This window comes from Microtus pennsylvanicus, chromosome 11, assembly GCF_037038515.1.
Source record: "Microtus pennsylvanicus isolate mMicPen1 chromosome 11, mMicPen1.hap1, whole genome shotgun sequence".
Taxonomy (NCBI): Eukaryota; Metazoa; Chordata; class Mammalia; order Rodentia; family Cricetidae; genus Microtus; species Microtus pennsylvanicus.
The window spans coordinates 35027121-35049119 of record NC_134589.1 but is presented as its reverse complement, the minus strand read 5'-3'; the positions used below and the strand labels follow the sequence as shown (position 1 = coordinate 35049119).

The following is a 21999-nucleotide window of genomic DNA, read 5'->3' as shown; positions in this document are numbered from 1 at the left end:
TATGTAATACATATAACATGCAGCACATGTAAAATGTTGATAAATCATAAAGACATTTATTATGGGCAAACTATATAATGTATGAGAGGCCCAAACATTTAAATATAAAATACAGATTGCTTACATTAGGCAAAATATAACAGTCTTCTTATTTATGTAACGTACATGCATTTCTTAAGCTATATTCTTCTAGGCTTAAAAACTGTTTTCCTTGCAAGCACAGGATCTCAGTTTAACACCCAGAACCCATGTAAGAAACCAAGTGGGTGTTGTGGTGCATGGTTGTAATCCCAGCACTGCCTAGCATACCAGACTAGTTCCAGGCAGTGAGAGAGAAACAGCATGAGGAGCACTACCCAAGCTGCCCTCTGTACGCAGCTGCATACACATGAACATGCATACAGGTACATAAACATGAATAAAGAGTAAGAGAGTCAAATACCTGACAGGCGTTCGTGGGCTACCAATAAATCTTCGAGGTGATCGGATTTTTGGTTCAAAAGAAAACTTTTCTTTCACACTTTCAAGCACAGATGGAGCTACATATGTAAAACCCTGAAAAACAATAACAGTGTACTACAGGATGACGTTTTGTCATCCATATCAAGAAAACGGCTTTTTAGTCTGACACACCAACACAATGATATATAAAAAATATACTGTGTATATACTTCCTTATCCTTGATCTCACTTTTGTACCTTCTGATTTTTGCAAGACACGGTCTCTCTATGTACTACTGATTGAACTACAACTCGCTATTGTAGACCAGGCTGCTTCAACCTCACAAAGATCCACCTGCCTCTGCCTCCTTAGTGCTGGGATTAAAGGTGTGCACCACCAATCTACATTTTTATATCTTTGAAAGCCTCATATGCTAGATAACAAAATTTTACCCAATTGTTGGGAGTAAGGAGGAAAAACTCAACAAGAAAAATACAGCTTACCAGTAAAATGTTGACTATAAAGAAAAACATAAATAATTTGTGCATTGTCAGCCACATATTGTTTATACACATATATTACATATATGTATATATATTTACATAACACATATATACACACATTTATAAAATCTGATAGGATTAATATCCAAGAGTTGCTCATAACTAAGCCAAGGTAAAATCAGAATTCTCTGATTTAGCACGTGGTGTAGGAGGTTCTTCTGTTTGTGTGTTGCTTTCATTGGTTGAATAAAGAAACTGCCTTGGCCTTTTGATAGGGCAACCCTTAGGTGGGCGGAGTAGACAGAACAGGATGTGGGAAGAAGGGCAGTGAGGTAGATGCCAGGATTCTCCTACCTGAGACAGACGCTGGTTAGAATTTGTGAGCCATGACCCTATGGTGATATATAGATTATTAGAAATGGGTAAAACTGATATGGGAGAGTTAGCCAATAAGAGGCTAGAAATAATGAGCCAGGCATTAATTTAATTAATACAATTTCTGTGTGGTTATTTCGGGGAATAAGCTAGCAGGGTGGCTGGACGCAGCCCGCTCCTCCTCCTGGAAGCACATGTGACCTTTCCGCTTTCACACCAGTAATTGTATGGAATTAATTTTAAAAATTTTATAAATGCATATATGTCTGTGTGTATGTGCACGAGTGCAGATGCCTGAGGACACGTGGCATCAGATCCTTTGAAGCTGCATTACATGTAGTTGTGAGCCACCCAACATAGGTGCTGGGAGCTAAACTCAGGTTTCTCTGAAAGAGTGAGACACACTATTAATCACCGAGCCATATGAGTTTCTTTTTGTTTTTGTTTTTTGTGACCAAGTGCCAACATTATGAAAATTCCACTATACAGGGCACAATTGCTGTTGTATTGGATTCAGTTTTGTTTTGAACCTTGCTATTAGACTCTGGCTCTCATTTTCTTGATGCATGTTCCTTTGTTCAACCATTGGTCCTATTGCCTACCTGCTTTCCTCCTCATTATGTGAGCTTATGTATCACAGTAAATGATACTCAGCAGGCTCTGAGTGAAGCTCCAAGAGGAAGGTATAGTTCTGCATATCAGAGGCCATTTCTCTGTATGTTTTGGTGGGCTAAAGACAAAGTTGCATTTTATTCAATTTTTAAATTTCCATTAGTTTTAATGAGATCTCATCATAACTAAGTATAGTTAAGTATCTGTTAAGCCTGAGGTTGTTAAAATATACAAATAAGTGGGATCTTAATGGGTTTATTCAGTTATTTTTTGGCTATTCTGGAAACTAAATTTTTAGATTAATTTCTAAAGAGGCCTTGGACTAGAGATATAGGCAGACACCTGTTCAACAAAAAATAATACATTTATTATCAAAGATGAATCACTGTTTTTGCTATCAAATATTAATAATTAACATTATAGTTAGGTGGTGGTGGCGCACACCTTTAATTCCAGCACTCGGGAGGCAGTGACAGGTGGATCTCATGAGTTCGAGGCCAGCCTGGTCTACAAGAGCTAGTTTCAGGACAGAGAAACCCTGTCTCGAAAAACAAACAAACAAAAAAAAATTAACATTACAAATCCCTGCAGAGTCAGGCTGATAGTAACCATAATTTTGTTTTGTTTTGTTTGAAACAGGGTTTCTCTGTGTAGCCCTGGCTGTTCTAGAACTTACTCTGTAGACCAGGCTGGCCTTAAACTCAGAGAACTGCCTGCTTCTGCCTCAGGAGTGCTGGGATTAAAGGTGTGCACCACCACCACTCAGTAATTAGTATCCATAATGAAATAGTTTTTGTGATGCTAAGCCAAAAATCATTTTAAATCACTAGCACTCAACCAAACATGAATCACTCCAAAGAATCAAACATTCTTATTGTAATTTCTAAAACCGAATGTTAGATTATCAGTTATTTTGCAGGGACCAGTTAAGTTACCAAGGAAAAGCAAAGTCACCCAGGTTTCCCACATGAACTTCTCATTGATCATCCTCCTACTTAAGTATCCTATGGCAACTTGGAAATTCCTTCACTTACCAGAAAAACCTGGTTGGCACTTTCACTGAGAGTTGAGTCATCGGGGCTGTCAACAGGTGTCTGACGTGTAAACTTTGAATCAAATTGACTCACATCCTCTTCAGATTGCTTCATAAGAACAACATTATTAGAAAATGGTGACTAGTCTATTATTCCTATCAATCAAAGGTGCTACAAGCCCAATATACACTCTGCACAGAATAATCTTAGCAGCCACAGACAAGAAAAAAGATGCAGGTAGAAAGATACCAATCATTTTTTATTTTTAGTGTTTATTTTATGCATACAGGTGGTTTGTGTATATCTGCGTATCATATGTGAGCCTAGTATCCACAAAAACTAAAAGAGGGTGTTGTATCTCCTAGAAACTACACGTACAGGTGATGGTGGTGCACACCTTTAATTCCAGCACTCGGGAGGCGGAGACAGGCGGATCTCTGTGAGTTCGAGGCCAGCCTGGTCTACAAGAGGTAGTTCCAGGACAGGAACCAAAAGCTACGGAGAAACCCTGTCTCGAAAATCAAAAAAAAAAAAAATAAAATAAAATAAAATAAAAACAAAAAAAAAGGAAAGAAAAATCAGAAAAATATTGCATATATTAAACATCTAAGCTCATGACACTAAAACAAACAAAAAAATATATAACTCACTGTACAATTTGGAAGATACCAAGGAACTATTTCATTACTCTGAAGACTAGTAAAGAGTATAACATTTAGCCTGTCTTCCTGGTACCAACTATACTTAGGGTAACAAAACAATTGATAAGTCTGCTTTATGGAAAAATTCTAGCAATAAAGAATGAATAAGAAAATGAGACCATTGTGTAAACCCTGAATGAGAACAGAGAACTGGACTGGAGTTTTTCACCTCAGCACTACTGACATTTTGGACTTGATTTAATTATTTTAATTTTTATGTATCTATGTGTTTGCTTGCAAGTGTGCATCACATGCATGCCCAGTGCCTGTAGAGGCCCGAGAGGGTGTAGGATCCCCTAGAACTGGAGTTACAGTCAGTTGTGAGCCACCATATTAGTGCTGGGAATTGAACCTAGGTCCACTGGATGATAGTCAATGTTCATTTTAACCGATGAGCCATCTTTCCAGCTTCTGTTCTTGATTTTTTTTTTTTTTTTGTAGAGAGCTGTGTGTGTGCTGTCGTATTAGTAGCAGGGCCCTCTTGCAACACAACCAAAATGTTTCTAGACTTTGGTCTCAGATTAAGAACTACTGATTGCTACAAGGGCTAGTTCCAGGACAGGAACCAAAAAAGCCACGGAGAAACCCTGTCTCGAAAAATCCACAAAAAAAACCAAAAAAACAAAAAAACTATTGATTGACAGGCATTCGTTAATGACTACTAACAGCCTGATAGAAATAAAACTATACTGTAAGTTAGGCCTCCTTGTTAAAGCATACAGCACCAAGACTTCCATCTGTATTAAATAAGTTCCTTAATTATCCAGATTTTGGAAATAGATTAATATAGTATATGACACCATGGGGATAAAATTAGCAAAATGTAAGGAATTTGGGGATGGAAAATGGCCAGCCATTAAGAGCACTGGGTACTCTTCCAAAAGACCAGGCTTAGGTTCCCAGTATCCACACTGTGGCTCATAACCATCCATAACTTCAATTCCAGGAGATCCAATGCCCTCTTATGACCTTCACAAACATCAGACACACATACATATCTACTGCATATCACGTTTACACCAAAAAGTCATACACATTAAAAAAAAAACACATTTTTTTTAATCTGAGGAATTCTACAGGACAGATGATCCAGTTTTTTCAATTAATCGCCAGAAGACATGAGAAGGGACATCTGTATATAATAAGGAGCATCTAAACTATGTATAGACTATGAATCCTTATTGAGGGAAAAAATAACGGGTAAAAAAGAAAAATCAAAACAAACAAATGGAGAAATGGTCAACCTTTTAGAAGTGATGATGGCTTAGTTGTTATGTTTTTTTTTTTTATTATGTATGCAATATTCTTTCTGTGTGTGTGCCTGAAGGCCAGAAGAGGGCACCAGACCTCATTACAGATGGTTGTGAGCCACCATGTGGTTGCTGGGAATTGAACTCAGGACCTTTGGAAGAGCAGGCAATGCTCTTAACAGCTGAGCCATCTCTCCAGCCCTTAGTTGTTATGTTTATGTTTATACAAGATGAGTTAGTTATTTTTGAAGTTGGGCAGTAGGTATCTGGGTTAATTATCGTCCTTACAATTGTATATGCAGATATTTTAAGGTTTACTTTATTTTATGAGCATTTTCTGTGCATGTATGGCAGTGCACTAAGTGTATGTCCTACCTAGTGTCCTTGGAGATCAGAAGAAGGTGTTGGATCCCTTGGAAGTGGAGTTAAGGATGACTATGAGCTATCATATGGGTGCAGGTTCCTCTGCAACAACAAGTGCTCTTAGGCACTGAAGCTATCTCTCCAGCCCTGTGTATGCTGACATTTTAAAGCAGGTCATCTATGCTCTGGGACAGAACAACCAGCCTCATTATCCTCCTCCTCCACCTACATCCCAAGAAATAGAGAAAGTATATTTTCTCAATTTCTGAGGCAGAAGACAAAAGCTAAATAAACACCAAGTTACTTTGCCATAGCTACATTTTAATAGACTGAACTATGTTCCCTTGCCCTCATATTCATGTTGACATTCAAAGCCCTGGTTCCTCAGAAAGTTATCTTACTTGGAAAGGGTCATTGCAGATGTCATTAATAAAGACACTGTCAGCGGGGCAGTGGTGGCAGATGCCATTAATCTCAGCACTCAGGAGGCAGAGGCAGGTGGGTCTCTGTGAATTCAAAGCCAGCCTGGTCTACAAGAACTAGTTCCAGGACAGCTAGGGCTGTTACACAGAGAAACCCTGTCTTGAAAAACCAAATAAATACATAAGCAAACAAAGACACTATCATACAGGAGTACACAACTATACCTGGTTTCTCTGAGACTTTTCTTATTTTAAAAATTACCAGCACTCAGGTGTCAGTGAAGAGCATTTGCCTGGCATGTGGGAGACCCTAGGTTCAACCCCCCAGAACTAGAGAACAAGGGTTACTGATCTCCCATATTACATGCTTCCCTATATACATACCAACAGAGGCTTAAAAGGAGGCTCCACCTTCCGAGCTAGAAGTTCTTCCCAGTTAATGTGTCTGAAGAATGGATGAGCCTAGAAAAAGTCAAAGGGGATGACTGAAATGGCAAACCACTTTTCTGAAGCTACAAATCACAAAACAAGCTAAACATATATGAATACACACATATAGCCATCACAAATAAGCAAAATTAGCATTGTTTCCCCCAAACACCAAGCATCTCAATTCCTACTTGGACTTCTCCAGCATCCCCAGGACCAGCTCCAAGACGAGAAGCAGCGTTTCTTTTCAGCAGCTTTAGGGAAGAAAAGAAGCACTGGTGAAAATCCTGAATTAATCAAACTGATTTTTTTTCCTTTAGAGAATGTGGGACCTATTTGTGCTCCAGAAGATACAATTTATTAATACCAAATGATGTTTGAGAACAAAAGAAAATCTTGTAAATCTTTAAAAATTTACAAGTCTTTTCTGTTTAGTATCTCTAATCAAAATATATGTTAAATTCTTAGATGAGGGAGGGACTTAAAGCCCCACCTTTCATGAAGGAGCTATTGGCAGTTGATGGTTGCATGGGAAGGACAGTTATTTTTCTTAGGATCATAGCCACTCGTATATTGCCCATGCTCAAGTAGATGACTCCACACCCAGTTATACAGGCACCACTAACTGGACTGCATAGGTTATTTTAAAAAGGGGTGGGGGAGGGCAGTGGTGGCGCATACCTTTAATCCCAGCACTCGAGAGGCAGAGGCACAGGGATCTCTGTGAGTTTGAGGCCAACCTGGTCTACAAAAGCAATTTCCAGGACAGCCAGGGCTACAGAGAGAAACCCTGTCTCAAAAAAACAAAAAGGAAAGCATGAAATTGGGGGGTTAAGTATTGGATGCATTAGAGGAAGTTGAAGAATTAGGATGGAGGTGTGACTATATCCATACATAAGATTTTCAAAGATAGGGGGCTGGAGAGATGGCTCAGCGGTTAAGAGCATTGCCTGCTCTTCCAAAGGTCCTGAGTTCAATTCCCAGCAACCACATGGTGGCTCACAACCATCTGTAATGAGGTCTGGTGCCCTCTTCTGGCCTGCAAGCATACACACAGACAGACTATTGTATACATAATAAATAATAAATAAATATTTAAAAAAAAAAGATTTTCAAAGATAAAAAAAAATTATTGCATGAGTCAGGTGTAGGGGTGCACACCTTTAATCCCAAGATTTAGGAGACAGAAACAGGCAGATCTCTATTGTTGAGCCCAGTCTGATCTATATAGTGAGACATAGTGAGTCTCAAAAACAAAACAAAAACCAAACAAACAACAGGTGTGTGTGTCTTTGAGCGTGCATGTACATGTCTGCGCTGTTGAGGTTGCCATTTAAGAACCCTACCTTTTTAAGCAGATCTCGAGCTTCTTGTGTGAGGTAGGGAGGCAAATTAAGTTTACATTTGAGGATTTTGTCAATTGTTTTCTTTCTATTCTCTCCAGTGAAAGGAGGCTAAGGGGAGAAAAGAGTGGAAAATTAGCATATAAAAACAAATTTTAAGTAACATTATTATCTAGTTCCTGAATTGGACAGCTACACATTGAGATAAGAAAACATGTTGGGAACCAGGAGTGGCGGCACGTGCCTTTTAGTCCCAGCACTCCAGACTCAGGCTGATCTACAGTTCAAGGCTAGCCTGATCTACAGAGTTTCAGAACAGCCAGGAATGCTACACAGAGAAACCATGTCTCAAGAAAAGAGATAGAGAGAAAGTAGAAAGAAGGAGCATGCTCAGAAATAGTTAACTCACAGACCTGTGGCTTTAAGCAATGATACATAAGTAGCAATGCCCAGGAAGTCTTGTGTGGTCAGTAAGGCCTCTCATTTTAAGCTCCCATTTCTCCCTATGTATTTCACTAGACTGTCATGACATAAACCAGTTTCTTTTTAATTTCTTTAATTATGTGCACATATTGTGTACATGGGTGGGTAACCATGAATGCCAGAGGCACCAGATCCTTTGGAACTAGTTTAGGAGGCTGTGAGACACCTGATGTGATCCTGGGAACTGAACTAGGACAGACTTCACTATTCAACCACTGAGCTCTCTCCAGTCCCTATATAGTTCATTTAAATAAAAGTATTTTTAAAAGTATAGAATCCCAGGGCTGGAGAGATGGCTCAGAAGTTAAGAGCATTCTGGCTGCTCTCCCAGAGGACCTGAATTCAGTTTCCAGACCCACATCAAGATTCAAGGACGTCTGCAATTCCAGCTCCCTGGGATCTGGTGCCCTCACACAGACAAACATGCAGGTAAAACAAAAAGTGTGGAATCCCGCAAAATCATAAGCTACCACTAACGCTAAACCACTAATAACAGCCTGGTGGCGTGGTGCACGCCTTTAACACCAGCACTTCAGAGGCAGAGGCAGGGGCAGGCGGATTTCTTTGAGTTCAAGGCCAGCCTGGTCTACAGAGTCAGTTCCAGGACAGCCAGGGATATACAGGGAAAACCTAACTCAAAAAATCAAAACCAAACCAAACCAAAACTCAAAATAACTACTGATAACCAATTTTTAGGCCTTAAAAATAACTCTACTAGGAACATGTTCTAGAAGCATAGCCAAGTTCTCTTACTAAAATGTTCAGCACAGATCATGAAACATGCAACTTTTAATGTGCACCTACTGCTCCAGTCAGCATGTCATACATTAATGCTCCCAAACTCCACCAATCTACAGCACGATTGTGGCCACTTCTCATCAAGATTTCAGGGGCCCTAAAATGAAAAAAAAAAAGGAAAAAAAAGTCTTAAAATTTATCTACTTTTATATCATTTGAATAAAATTATTAAACTAAGAAAACTAAGACACTATTTTAAACCAGGTAAAGTTAGATATTACCCCCAAACCAGTTATATTTCTTTTAACATGCAGCTCTCACATGTATTCTATTGTTCCACAAAATGTGTGTGTGACTGTTCCATCATGAATAGATTCTTTGCATAATCCAAAGTCTGTTAGTTTCACATGACCTATAACGAAAGATTAGCATGATTATTCTGAAAATTTCAAGTATCTGAACATAGCAAACAGACAATTCTTCCTTCAAGTTAGCTTTTCCTTTCTAAAACTTATCTTGAAGATGTCCAGAACTAGTTACCTGATCTACTGTGGGGTAGTAACTACTTAAAGGCAGGGAAGTGGAAATGATATAATCAATGCAGTAAGGAGAAAGGACAGAAAATAATGAAGCTGCCTAAAGCTCTGGCTCTTTTCCTACATGCAGAATTCTGTTCCATCCTGAGAAAGTCTCTTTGAAAGTCTAGTTTAATACAGACTCCTAATAAACATTCTGTATTTAAACAAAACTCATGGCATGCTTCAACTCCACTGTTTCTTCAGTGTACTTAAGTGACTTTCAAACTCCTTAGTCTGAGAAAGTCACTGTATCGCTTACTATGTATGCCAAATGCTATCAGTTAGCACAATGAATTAAATTATTTACTGCCAAAAGTTGCCAGTGAAGGGGAAGAACTAAAATTTGCATCAGATAATCATTTCTGTTCCAGAAGGTGGAATTCCACCTTACACAAAGATCACTTCAGATAAGTTTCTCTCGGTTGTCATTTAAGTCATCAGTGGCTCCACAACACCAAAGCCCTATTATTCAAGGTCCCTTTCAGACAATGGTTTTTCAAGCAATGACTCATTTATTCAACTGTGAAAATCTACATTCTGGTACAAAAGAAGAAATAGGGCTATATTATTTATCTTTTATTTTCTCAAGTTTAAAAGTTTATGTATGAATAATTTTGCCTGCATATATGTAAGTGCAGTATGTTTGCCTGGTGTCTAGATAAGCTGTAAGGCAGCTCGGGAACAGTGAAAGTATGGTTTCCAATGGTTGTGAGCCAAAAGTGGTGCTGGAAACCCAGGTTTTTTCTTCTGCAGCACAGCACATGCTCTTAACCACTGAAGCCATCTTTCCAGCCCCTCAGAACGCTTTTAAGACAGGATCTGGTAGGTAGTCCACCTGGCCTGGAATTCAACTACCTACCCAGGCTACTCTTGAATTTGATCCTCTTTATTTATACGGTGCAGTGCTGAAATTATAGGTGTGTGCCACTACACCTGGCCACAGCCTTTATTTCTCAAAGAACCAAATGGTATATTCAAGTTTATGTGTTAAAAACATTATTTTACTATTGCACCATTTCTTTATTCTATCCTTTGCCTTAGAACTGAGAATCAGAAAGCCTGGGGCTATAGCTTCGTGGTAGCATGCACAAAGTTCAGTTCCCAGAAGAGAAAAATAATTTTAAAGGAATACTTCAAAATCAACAACAAAGAATTCAGAATCAAAATCCTGGTCTGGGATGGGAAGGTAGGAATACAAACATGGTTCCCACAATGCAGTCTGTCAATTCTATCATTTACCATGAAAAAAACAAGTTTTGCTTTTTTAATTTCACATGTATTACTGTTTTGCCTATATGTATATATGAACACTACATGTGTGCCTGCTGCCAGCAAAAACCAGTTTTAGATTCCCCGGACAGACATTACAAGACACCACATGGTTACTGGGAACTAAACCCAGGTCCTTTGCAAGAACAGCAAATACTTTTAACCACTGAGCCATCTCTCCAGCCCCTCACAAACAAATTTTTAAAAAGCACTATTTGGAACATTTATATACGCTCCACCATTCTCTGTCTAAGAGTTTACATTGGTTAACTATCTCATAAATCATCCTTAGGAGACCAGGACTAGCAGCTGTTCACTGTCTTGAATATGCCTTGGTCTGCTAGTTTGTTCAAGTAAACTGCAGTCTTTCCCAGTTCAGACTACAGCAGTAAAAATGGGAGGGGCAGGTGCTCGCAGCTGCAGCCAGCACTCACTTTGCTATACCCACAGCTGTACAGAATGTTAGTCTCTCTGATTAACCTATGCTTAGTAAGTATTTTGTTAATGGGGCTATGCCAAATAATCTGGTTCAATTTCAGTCTTTCTCTTCCTCAGACATTAGTTAAAATTATAGAAAGTTTTGTTTTTAGCTGCATAGTATATACAAGTAATTCTAAAACTTGGGACATTGAGGCAGGAAGACCCTAAGTTCAGTGTTAGATAGCTATGCAGCAATACTATGTCTAAAACAAGTTTTGCTTTTACAACTTACACATTTATGTCATTAAAAAAAATCAATGGCATAAATCAAAATTAACATTTATTTTATTTGTTTTTGGGGGGGTCACAACATTTTATATAGGATTTTTTTCTAAGTTGTAAAGAATGGCTAATATATTTGACTGTTTTTTTTTTTAAAATAATTTATTTAGGCCGGGCGGTGGTGGCGGACGCCTTTAATCCCAGCACTCGGGAGGCAGAGGCGGGCGGATCTCTGTGAGTTCGAGGCCAGCCTGGTCTACAAGAGCTAGTTCCAGGACAGGCACCAAAGCTACAGAGAAACCCTGTCTCGAAAATCCAAAAAAAAAAAAATTTATTTAGGTTTATCTTGTGTGCATTGGTGTGAAGGTGTCAGATCCCCTGAACTGGAGTTACAGTTGTGAGCTGCCATGTGGGTGCTGGGAATTGAACTTGAGTCCTCTGGAAGAGCAGTCAGTGCTCTTAACATCTGAGCTATCTCTCCAGCCCCCTTTAATTCTGTTTAAGCTCGATTATAAATACTAAATAATTAAAAGTACCAGCAAGTATTACAGTGTTATATATTCTGTGGGGGAAATATGCAACAAGAGAGAGAGAAACATGGGAGCCTTGAAAATGGAGGGTTATAAGCGGATTATTTTCTACAGAATTGTTCATGATATAGCTCCACCTTGGTGATTAAGCATGATGTTCTCCGGCTTCAGGTCTCTGTAGATGATCCCCTTTTGATGTAAATGCCCCAAAGCCATGGAGATTTCAGCCAAGTAAAAGCTGGAAACAGAAGTGATTTAATAAAAATTTAAAAATCAATCTACCCAAAGAAGTTTATGTATGGAATAAAATTCCTTGAAAGAAACAGACATGCACCAAAGACCAAATTAGTGGGGGTGGAAGAATGTACTGGGAAAAGAGATGGCACAGGGGGCATTTGTCACTCATTTTAGTCAAACTATACTATGTTTTATTTTTCCATTAGAACATACTGCTAAAACTCAAAGATGTCCCATCTATTCTAACTATTATTGATTAGGTTCTGCTCTCTCTGTGTAGGAATTAGGCCAACAGTCATTCAGATCAAACAAATTCCTCCCACCCTCCCCCAACTTTAAGATTCCACAGGAAATAGGGACTTTGTTATTCTCAGAGATCAAGTCTTGGTCCTTACAGCCTGACCTGTGGAAGCCCACTCATCCCTTACATAATATAGTTGTGTATTAACAAACAGCAATGCCCACAGTATCTGCCCACCCTCTTGCCAGCCAGCCCACAACTATAAACTGTGTGACACTCAAATTTATCTACCTCAAAAGAATAAAGGGCTGAATCAACCCTGTCTGGATTCGAAAAGCACAAAGCACTGCAATACTGGCTGTGTAACAATGTTGCAATCCTGCAGATTACTCCAGGATGGAGAGGGTGTGTCCTAGAGGACTGAGGCAGTTTCACAGCCAGCAGGACCACAGCCTCCAACAGGGCTCAGAGAGCCTCCTCCAAAAAGGGGCACTTCATCCCTAAGGTTCTTAAATGCAGCTTCTGTGTTAGAAAAGGCCTGAAATTAAACAATGGAATGCAGTTTGGTAATTAAGATAGAAAAAACATTTACGTGTTTTCTATTCAATTAATGTGTAGGTCAAACTGTTTACTGTTACCCAATACAGTCACTTCACAAAAGGATGTGTATATTTTTAATTTGAAGCAGATGCCATCTTACGAATAGGAGGGCAGATCCCATTCTGGCTATAAAATCAATCCACAGATGTGTGCTCAGGGTAATCACCTCCCTAAGACTGCACCTTGGGAACTGGAAAGTCTAAAAAAAAGAGGAGATGATTTCTGATACTTTCCATTGCTCCACATACAAAATTTCACTTGGAAAACCACACTCACCCACAACCAAGACAGGCAGCTTACCAAGTCAAGGAAACTCTGCAGTGAAGAGCGGTCCACCCAAGTCCTGGGGGCAAAGGAATCATGTGACCTCCAATAGCTGCCCAGTCCCCCCTGGACGTTCTGAGTGACTGACTGGCTCCAGATCAATTTATGGAACAGTGTGGGAACGTAGTTTTGCCTTTAATTACATGAATAATTACCTGATTCATACAGCCACAAAAGTTCACTTACCAAGCTGTGTCTTCCATGAATATTCCCTCTCTTTCTAACTGCATAAATAGTTCTCCTCCTAGAAAGGAAAAGTATTAGAAATCAATGTCTTACTTTCAACCCTTTTCTAACGAATCTGCACCTTTTTTTGGGAATAAATATCTTACTTTCAACCCTCTTCTAACGAGTCTGCATTTTTTTCTATCGTAACATTAACTCCTTAAAAATTTTTAAAAAAATCCTAAAATTGGCATGGAATTACAGCTTTTACACTTCAGGCCTAAAGTTTAAAAAAGTCTTAATTAAAGTCTTTCCAGCACCTTTCAATATGTAAAAGAAAATGTTAGTACACAATTAAGTCTCCTAAATTTTAGTGACTGTGACTATTCCCCATTTTCAGAACCTTTATATAAACTGAATGAACCTGATGGTGGCATAATTTGAATATCGAAATAAATAATAATAAAGGGTTATACTGTCCTGAGTTCTTAAAATCCAGGAACCCAAAATGATGTAAATAAATGAACAGAAAGGAAAGCTCTGTGTAAGTGAAAGTGGAATGATGGAGTAAGAACCCACTTGGCAAACACCAGTTAACTGTTATAGTCAAGAACCAATGGATGCCACAACTGGACCTGAAAGCATGATGAGATGAAACACTTTTAATTCCAAAGGGGAAGCCTGGCAGACACCACCTTACATGTGACACAGTGAACATCAATAGCAGTGGGACAAAGATCTAAACACCACACACCTCCTTTCTGAACTGCTGAGAAGAAACACTATGTCGCTTGGACAGTCCTGTCAAAAATGCATTAACTTGAATCTACTCCCAAAGAAATATCAGATAAACCCAAATCGATGGCATTCTACAGAAACTGGACTATATATACTCTTTTTAAAAATGTCAACATAATGACAAAGACAGACTAAGAACTGTTACAAATTAAAGAAAACTAAGATATTATATTAATGTTCATTTCCTAATTATTTTATAATTCTAGTTACATAAGAAAACGTCCTTGAGTATAGGAAGTAAATGTTAGCGTTTCAGTTATAAAAATCTTTAAATGCCGAGCAATGGTGGCGCATGCCTTTAATCCTAGCACTAGGGAGGCAGAGGCAGGCGGATCTCTGTGAGTTCGAGGCCAGCCTGGTCTACAAGAGCTAGTTCCAGGACAGGCTCCAAAGCTACAGAGAAACCCTGTCTCAAAAAAAAAAAAAATCTTTGAATAGCACAAAAAACGTTGACTGTGTACGTGTGCATACGTGTACACACATGCATATGCATCGAGAGGGAAGATAGGCACATGCAATGAGATGACAGAATGTGGAGGATCTATGTGAGTGGCGCAGAAACTCCCCAGAACCACAAAACCTTGTACTACTCGGAAAATCATCTATATAAATTTGAAATTATAAAGTCATAAGCAAGTAGTACTAACAAAAAAGGTGGGAAATTCTGCAGCTTTCGGGTTCATGTTAATAGCTATGACAAAATCTGTTTCTCAGAAATCACAGGTATGCCAGGCTGGTGGCAAATGCAAAAACCCATCTCTGAGTTTGAAGCCAGCCTGGTCTATGTAGTGAGTTCCAGGACAGCCAGAGATATATAGAGAGATCCTGTCTTAAAAAAAAAAAAAGATGCAGGCATATCTGTGCTATATCATGATATGGGGATGGGGACAGAAGGCTGAAGCAGCACTGCAAGCAGCTCAAGGCAGCATAAGCTACCTAGTGAGCTCCAGACAGCCTGGTTTGCAGTGAGATTTTAACAAAAACAAAAAACAAACAAACAAACAAAAAAGACATAGGGTTGGTAAGTGTTGGTAAGTTCCCAGCAGAGAACAGTCCCTTGAAAATATGACTCAAAAACTTTCAATATCTCATAATACTCTCAGTAAGCATCCCCATTTCTATATAGGAAAGAATATGTGAACTACAGTAGCTACCCCAGCTTATTAATATGCTAAATAATTGGTTACAAAGAGATACAAATAAAATTTTACAGACAGGAAAACACCTTCCAAGTTTCTTTCATATTTGTCTATAAACAGAACCATTTGTTCACATGTGAATTTCCTTCTTCAATGTATCCATCAATTTGAAGACTTGTTCACAACAAGAAAAGCATGTTTCACTGGAAAATAATGTTTGAACCCAGTTTCTGGAGCAAATGTAAATAATTACATGAACTATGTACTAACCACTGAGATACTCAAGGATGAGGTAGAGTTTTCCACCGGTCTGAAAGGCATAAATTAAATCCACAATGAAGGGATGCTTTACTTCCTCCAGAATATTCCGCTCTGCTTTTGTATGAGCTGTATCTTTAGCATTTCTTACTATCATTGCCTAAAGGAAAAGAGATGATCTATAAGAACAAAATAGTGAACATTTTTATCCTATGGTAATTGGAAAAATCTATTTTATGCTTTCCTGGCCAATACAGAATGGTTCCTCCTAGAAACTGAGATGGGGGTAATGGAAGCTAACTCACTACTTATAAATATCTAAACTTGTTATGGTTTTGTAGTAAACATGTAAATGAAAACCTAGATGTGTTTTTTTTTAGCAATCTGTATACAGATCAAGTTTATGTATCTATTCACTTACAGTTCGGGGCTTAGTGTGCTCCCAGGTTTAGGCCAAGAGACCAGAACTAACAAAGGAATCCTGTCCTTGGAGTCAGAGCATCAGGAGAAAACATAGCAATGAAGGTAAGCACAGAACAAGTATGCACTGAACCTGGCAGGAAGCCTTCCTCAAGATGATGATAGCAAACTGTAAAGTTAAGGTGAAGGAAGGTTAAGAAGCACCCAGGAGAAAAAGAGGCTCGACTGATCAAAATGTGTCAAGGAACCAAGGTCAGAATGTTAAAGAGTGCTTAGAGCACAGCTGGAGGTGGAAACGAGAGGCCAGGAAATGGAAGGCTGTGCGTCTCGGCAAAGATCTCAGAGGCCAAGGAGAAATACTGAGAGGAGTGTGATGAATACCTCAGCTCCCAGTGGATTGTGGTGTGTAGGGAAGAAATGATACAATGCAGGCAGCCAGACAAGAAACTAAGGAATGTGCCTTGTAACTATGACAAAGAAGATAAGAAACAAAAATTAAGAAAGTTAAAGGTCTGTCATTGGCCCTTGTAGCCTTAGTTTTAAGAAATAATGAAAGATGGATGTGAAGGCACACTTCTGACGTATCAGCACTTGGGAGGGACAGAGGCCAAAAGATCAGGAGTTCAGGGCCAGTTATGGTTATTAATGAGTTTGAGACCAGTCTAAAGTATGTAATATCTTGGCTATAATAATAATAATAATAATAAAAGTGTTTAGGGAAAAGAGTACAAATATAAGCTGGGTATGATGGAAAAGGCCCAGAATCAAAGTCGAAAGCAGTGGAACCATAAATTTGAGGTCAGTCTATGCTGAGCCAGCAGAACACAGTAAGACCCTGATTCAGAAAATACAAATATATATATGCTACTTGTATCTATAAAATTAAACACAACTAAGAAAGTCTCAAAGCTAACAGTAAAAAAAGAGTGGTCAGAGAATAAGACTTTGGAGTCTATTTCCTGAAATAAAATCCCAATGGTTTGGCCATCCACCATATTGCTGAAATTCTTTATTGCAATTACAGAAAAAAAAAAATTTTTTTTTTTGGTTTGTTTTCAAGATAGAATTTCTCCAGGTAGCCCTAGCTGTTCTGGAACTCACTTTGTAGACCAGGCTAGCCTCAAACTCACAAAGATCCTCCTGTCTCTGCTTCCCCGGTGTTAGGATTAAAGGTGTGCGCCACCACCACCTGGTTACAATTATAGAAACTTTGGTTTCTGAATGTTAATAATTTTATATATTTAAAGAATAAGATGAAATCAAGGACAGAAATTTAAAAGAAAACAAAACACAACACAAATACACAAATTTGACCATGATGATCATGCACACCTCTAATCTAATCTAAGGTAAATCTTTGAATTCAAGGCCAGTCTGGTCTTCACAGTAAGTTCCAGGATAGCTAAGAGTACAAAGAGAGGTTTTGTCTCAAAAAAACAAAACAAACAAAACACACTGAGTTAGAGGCCAGTTTGGGTTATCTGAGACCCTGCTTTCCAAAAGAAACAACTGGCCGGGCGGTGGTGGCGCACGCCTTTAATCCCAGCACTTGGGAGGCAGAGGCAGGCGGATCTCTGTGAGTTCGAGACCAGCCTGGTCTACAAGAGCTAGTTCCAGGACAGGCTCCAAAACCACAGAGAAACCCTGTCTCAAAAAACCAAAAAAAAAAAACAAAAGAAACAACTGGAAAAGTCTGAACGTAGCCAGTACATTAGACAACAGCATTGAACATTAACGTTATTATTTCCAAATACAATAATCATACTACAGTTAAAGTATGAAAATAGCTTTATTCTTAACAGAACTTAGGGTGAAGTATATAGTGTCCACACATAACTCTCAAAATATATGGCAAAAACTGAATTTAAAAATTTGAATAGGGGCCGGGCGGTGGTGGCGCACGCCTTTAATCCCAGCACTCGGGAGGCAGAGGCAGGTGGATCTCTGTGAGTTCGAGGCCAGCCTGGTCTACAAGAGCTAGTTCCAGGACAGGCTCCAAAGCCACAGAAAAACCCTGTCTCAAAAAACCGAAAACAACAACAACAACAACAACAACAAAAAACAAAAAACAAACCCCAAGACAGCCTGGAATCTTGCAGAGAAACCCTGTCTCAAAAAACAAAAACAAAAACAAAAAGTTATTTTAGAAAACTTGCTAGACAATCCTAATACCAAAAAAAAAAAAAAAAGAAGAAGATGAAAAAAATTAGAACAGATAGGGGCCAGAGAGACACTCAACAGTTAAGAGCATTTCTTGTTCATTAAGAGGACCCGAGTTCAGTAACGAGCACCCACCAAGGCTGACTCCAGTTCCAGGAGATCTGACACTCTCTTCTGGCCTCCATGGTGTATCAGGCATGTATGTACATGCAGGCAAAACAACCACACAAATAAAATAATAACAAAAAAAAATTCTTCAGAAAGTTGAACAATTCCTCTTAAAAACTGTATGAACATCTGAATTTGGTGGTGAAATATTATGCATATGTGACAGCAGAAAAGAATGGAGGGTGGAAAGACAAACTATAGCAAAATGTCACAATTGTGGCACTGGGGAGGTAACAGCAATAGCTCTGCAAGCACGAGAACCTGAGGACCTGAGTTCAAATTCTCAGCACCCACATAAAAAGCTGAACACAGTTGTGTATCTTCAAGTTCAGAACTGAGAAGCAGGGACAGGTGGATTCCAAGAGCTTACTGCCCAGTCAGCCTCGTAAGAAACTATGAACTTGTAGTTAAGTGAGAACCCATACCAGGTCTCAGGACATTAAGGCAGGGAGAGAAGACACTGCTGGACCTAGTGGCACATGCTTTAAAATCCCAGCACTCAGGAGGCAGAAGCAGGTGGATCTCTTCAAGAGTGAAGCCTGGTCTACACAGGAGGTCCAAGTCAGCCAGAGCTGCATAGTGAGACCCTGTCTTAAGAACAAATAAAAAGTAGAAACAAAATGCTGTGGTTAGTGTGACTGGAAAGACAGCAGAGTCCTTAAGAATAAGCTCCTGCTTCCTATTGTTACAGAGGATCCAGGTTAGGTTCCTAGCATTCACATGGCAGCTCGCAGCCATTTGGAACTCCATGGGATCCAGGGTTCTCTTCCGGCTTCCACAGGCACCAGGAATGCATGTTGTGCACAAACATGCATATAGGCAAATATTTATACATTTAAAATACAAATAAATAAATCTTCAAAAAAAAAAGAGTTGTGGTCAACTGCTTCAGAGTATAGAGATGTAAATTAAGTATAAAGACTATTGGATTTAACAACTGGGAAGTCACTTATGACTTAGGAACAAGAATTTCATTGAAATAGTAGAGTCACAAGCCAAAATACTATGGAAAAAAAAAAACCAACCCAGAAACAAAAAAACCTCAACCTGAAAAAGGTGGAGCTGGAAGATGGCTCAGCAGTTAAAATTACTTGCTGTCAAGTCTGATGACCTGAATTTGATCCCTGGGACCCAAACCTGGAAAAAGAGAACCAACTTCTACAAATTGTCCTGAGCTCTACACATACTCCATGGAATGTGCACACACATATGTACATGCACATAATATATACAGGTATGCACATAACAAATGAATGAGAAAAAGAAAAAGTAGAGATGGTAATGTGTGCCCTACTTCTCAAGTTCTGAAGATCTAAAAGGAGATCTTGAGTGAAAGAAAGTTTTGCTTAAGCATGTGACAGACATATTTAAAGAAAGAAAGACGTCACGGGAAGCTGGGCATGGTGAAATGTGCCTGTAATCCCAGAACTGAGGAGACTAAGACCGGAGGGACAGGTTTGATGCCAGCTACAGCAATTTAACAAACTCCTGACATACAGAGTTCAGGGTCTTTGTTGACTCAGCAGGTAAAGGGCTTGCAATGTAATCCTGACTTGTTTCAGTTCTTGAAACTCAAGTGAAAACAAACCAGCTGTGGTAGTGTACACTTGCAGTTCTAGCACCCCCACTTCAAGACGGGAGGTAGAAATAGGAGAACAGACTGGAAGCTTGGAGGCCAGCTGCCTAGACTATGCACTGTGGTAGAAACAGGATGAAAAAAAAGATAGACTTGACGCCCAAAAGTTATCCTCTGACATTCACACATTGTGATGCCATGCATGTGCCCACACAAACACAAATAATAAATAAATTTTTTAGAATAAAAAAAGAAAGTCAGGACAGAGGAAGAGTGATTGAATGAATAACAGAGTAAAGTATCCAAAACAGGCTGAAAGAATAAGATCTAAAACAGAGCAATTAGCTCCAGAAAAGAATACATTTCACTAAGTATAAAATACAGGTAGGGGGGCTGGAGAGATGGCTCACTGACTGTTCTTCCAGAGGACCCAGGTTCAATTCCCAGCACCCACATGGCAGCTCACAACTGTCTGAAGATATCTAGTTCCGGGAGATTGGACACCTTCATACCAATGCCCATAAAATAAAGTTAAATAAACCATAAAAATATTAAAAAAGAAAAAATACAGGTAGGACAGTGCTGCAATAGGGACCAGGATGGGCAGCAAGAAACCATGGATGACTGTCTCATGGGAAGGATGGTTCTGGCTGAATAAATGAAAGGCTGAGTGTAAAAGCTCTGAACAATCAAAGAATGGAAGGATTTGTGCAGGGAGATGTCAAATGTTGTTGGATACTCGGGGTCTCAACAAGTCATAAACTGGAGCTGGATTTTATGAATTCTTCCCAAAATTTATGTGATTTCTGCCAGAAAATGCTCAGCAGCAGAAAGAGGAATACAGAAGTAGTGAGAAACAAGCAGATTCAGATCAGCATTTTTGCTGACCATAAAGTTAGTGGAGTAACAACTAAATCAAGTGGCAGGCTATGTTAATTCGGATGGTCTCTGGAACGGAAGTGGAACCTGGTGGAGCTGACTGAAGGCCAGACTGCTGGATAGTGAGGTGACACAAAGGCAATGACAACACCCAGAATAATAAGGCTGGACACAAGGGGAAAAAGACTGAACTAGAAACTAGGTATGTATATATGTACATACAAATGCATACCAATTTACCTACCTACCTAGAACCTACCTAGGTTTAAACTTAATGGAGAAAGGCTTGACTGTAGGGTGGCTGAGTAATCTTAAAAATAAGCTTATTCATTCTTCCCTTGAAAGACAGAGCAAGTAAATTAGAAACAAAGAATACATTTCATCTAAATGAAGAATATTCATATCCAGTATCTCCACACTAGTTTAATAAAAGGTGGAACACAGGCAAAGGCAACCCCGTGAGTAACAAACTTTGGCCAAAGTCTCTAGCTAGAAGAATAGCTTGCTTCCAAAAAGGGCTACTGCTAGCCTTTTCCTCAATATCCTGAGTAAATAACCAAATGACACCATTCCCACAAAAAGTAAAGTCTTATAAACCCAACAGAATTTCCAGATGTGAACAACTCACTAAAAATAATGGGACGCCTCACTCTCCCCTGATTTCATCCGTCAGTCTGTGAAGGAAGAATTCTTTCAACACACATTTAGGTTTAGTAGATCAGGACTCTGCCTCCGTGATGCAAGAAAAACACTCTAAAGAGCCTACTATCATTTCATTTAGGGATTTAGGAATTAAAACCCTAGCTGTTTAAAGAAGTATGCTTAACCTGATTTAAATATCACGTAACACACATGCACTGGAGAGTACACGCGGGCCAGGACAGCAGTGAGTCGGCTCAGCAGGCAAAGGACAATCTGAGTCTCATCGTCAGTACCACATGGTACAAAGAGAAAACCAACTCCCAAAAGTTCTCCTTTGATCCATATAAATAAACACACAAAAATTTAAAATGTAATTAAAATTTAAGATACTAGGATACTCATAAAGATAAATAAATTTTAGGGCTTTTGTTTGTTTTTGAGATAGGATCTCTCTATGTAGCCCTGACTATCCTAGTGTTCACTATACACATCATTTTAGCTTCAAAACTCACAGAGACACATGCCTCTATCTCCCAGGTGTTGTGATTAAAAGTGTGTGCCACCACCCAGCCAGTTTAATATATTTTTTTATTTTTTATTTTTTTTAATATATTTTTT

At 39.0% G+C, this 21999-nt stretch overlaps 1 protein-coding gene across 3 annotated transcripts in view; it reads right to left on the bottom strand.

The window, feature by feature from the left end:
- Rps6kb1 (ribosomal protein S6 kinase B1) overlaps positions 1-21999 on the bottom strand; it is a 42053-nt gene that overhangs the window by 3403 nt on the left and 16651 nt on the right. For 2 of the 3 annotated variants that reach the window (XM_075991220.1, XM_075991221.1), the window contains exons 5-14: positions 15549-15696; positions 13363-13420; positions 11912-12012; positions 9017-9107; positions 8762-8852; positions 7478-7585; positions 6323-6385; positions 6087-6164; positions 2967-3074; positions 443-555 (exon numbers count right to left, since the gene is read on the bottom strand). In XM_075991220.1, the coding sequence (XP_075847335.1) occupies positions 443-555; positions 2967-3074; positions 6087-6164; positions 6323-6385; positions 7478-7585; positions 8762-8852; positions 9017-9107; positions 11912-12012; positions 13363-13420; positions 15549-15696 (959 nt within the window). Of the gene's footprint in view, positions 1-442; positions 556-2966; positions 3075-6086; positions 6165-6322; positions 6386-7477; positions 7586-8761; positions 8853-9016; positions 9108-11911; positions 12013-12587; positions 12791-13362; positions 13421-15548; positions 15697-21999 lie in introns of those variants that run through there. The other variant, XM_075991222.1, reaches the window with a different exon arrangement.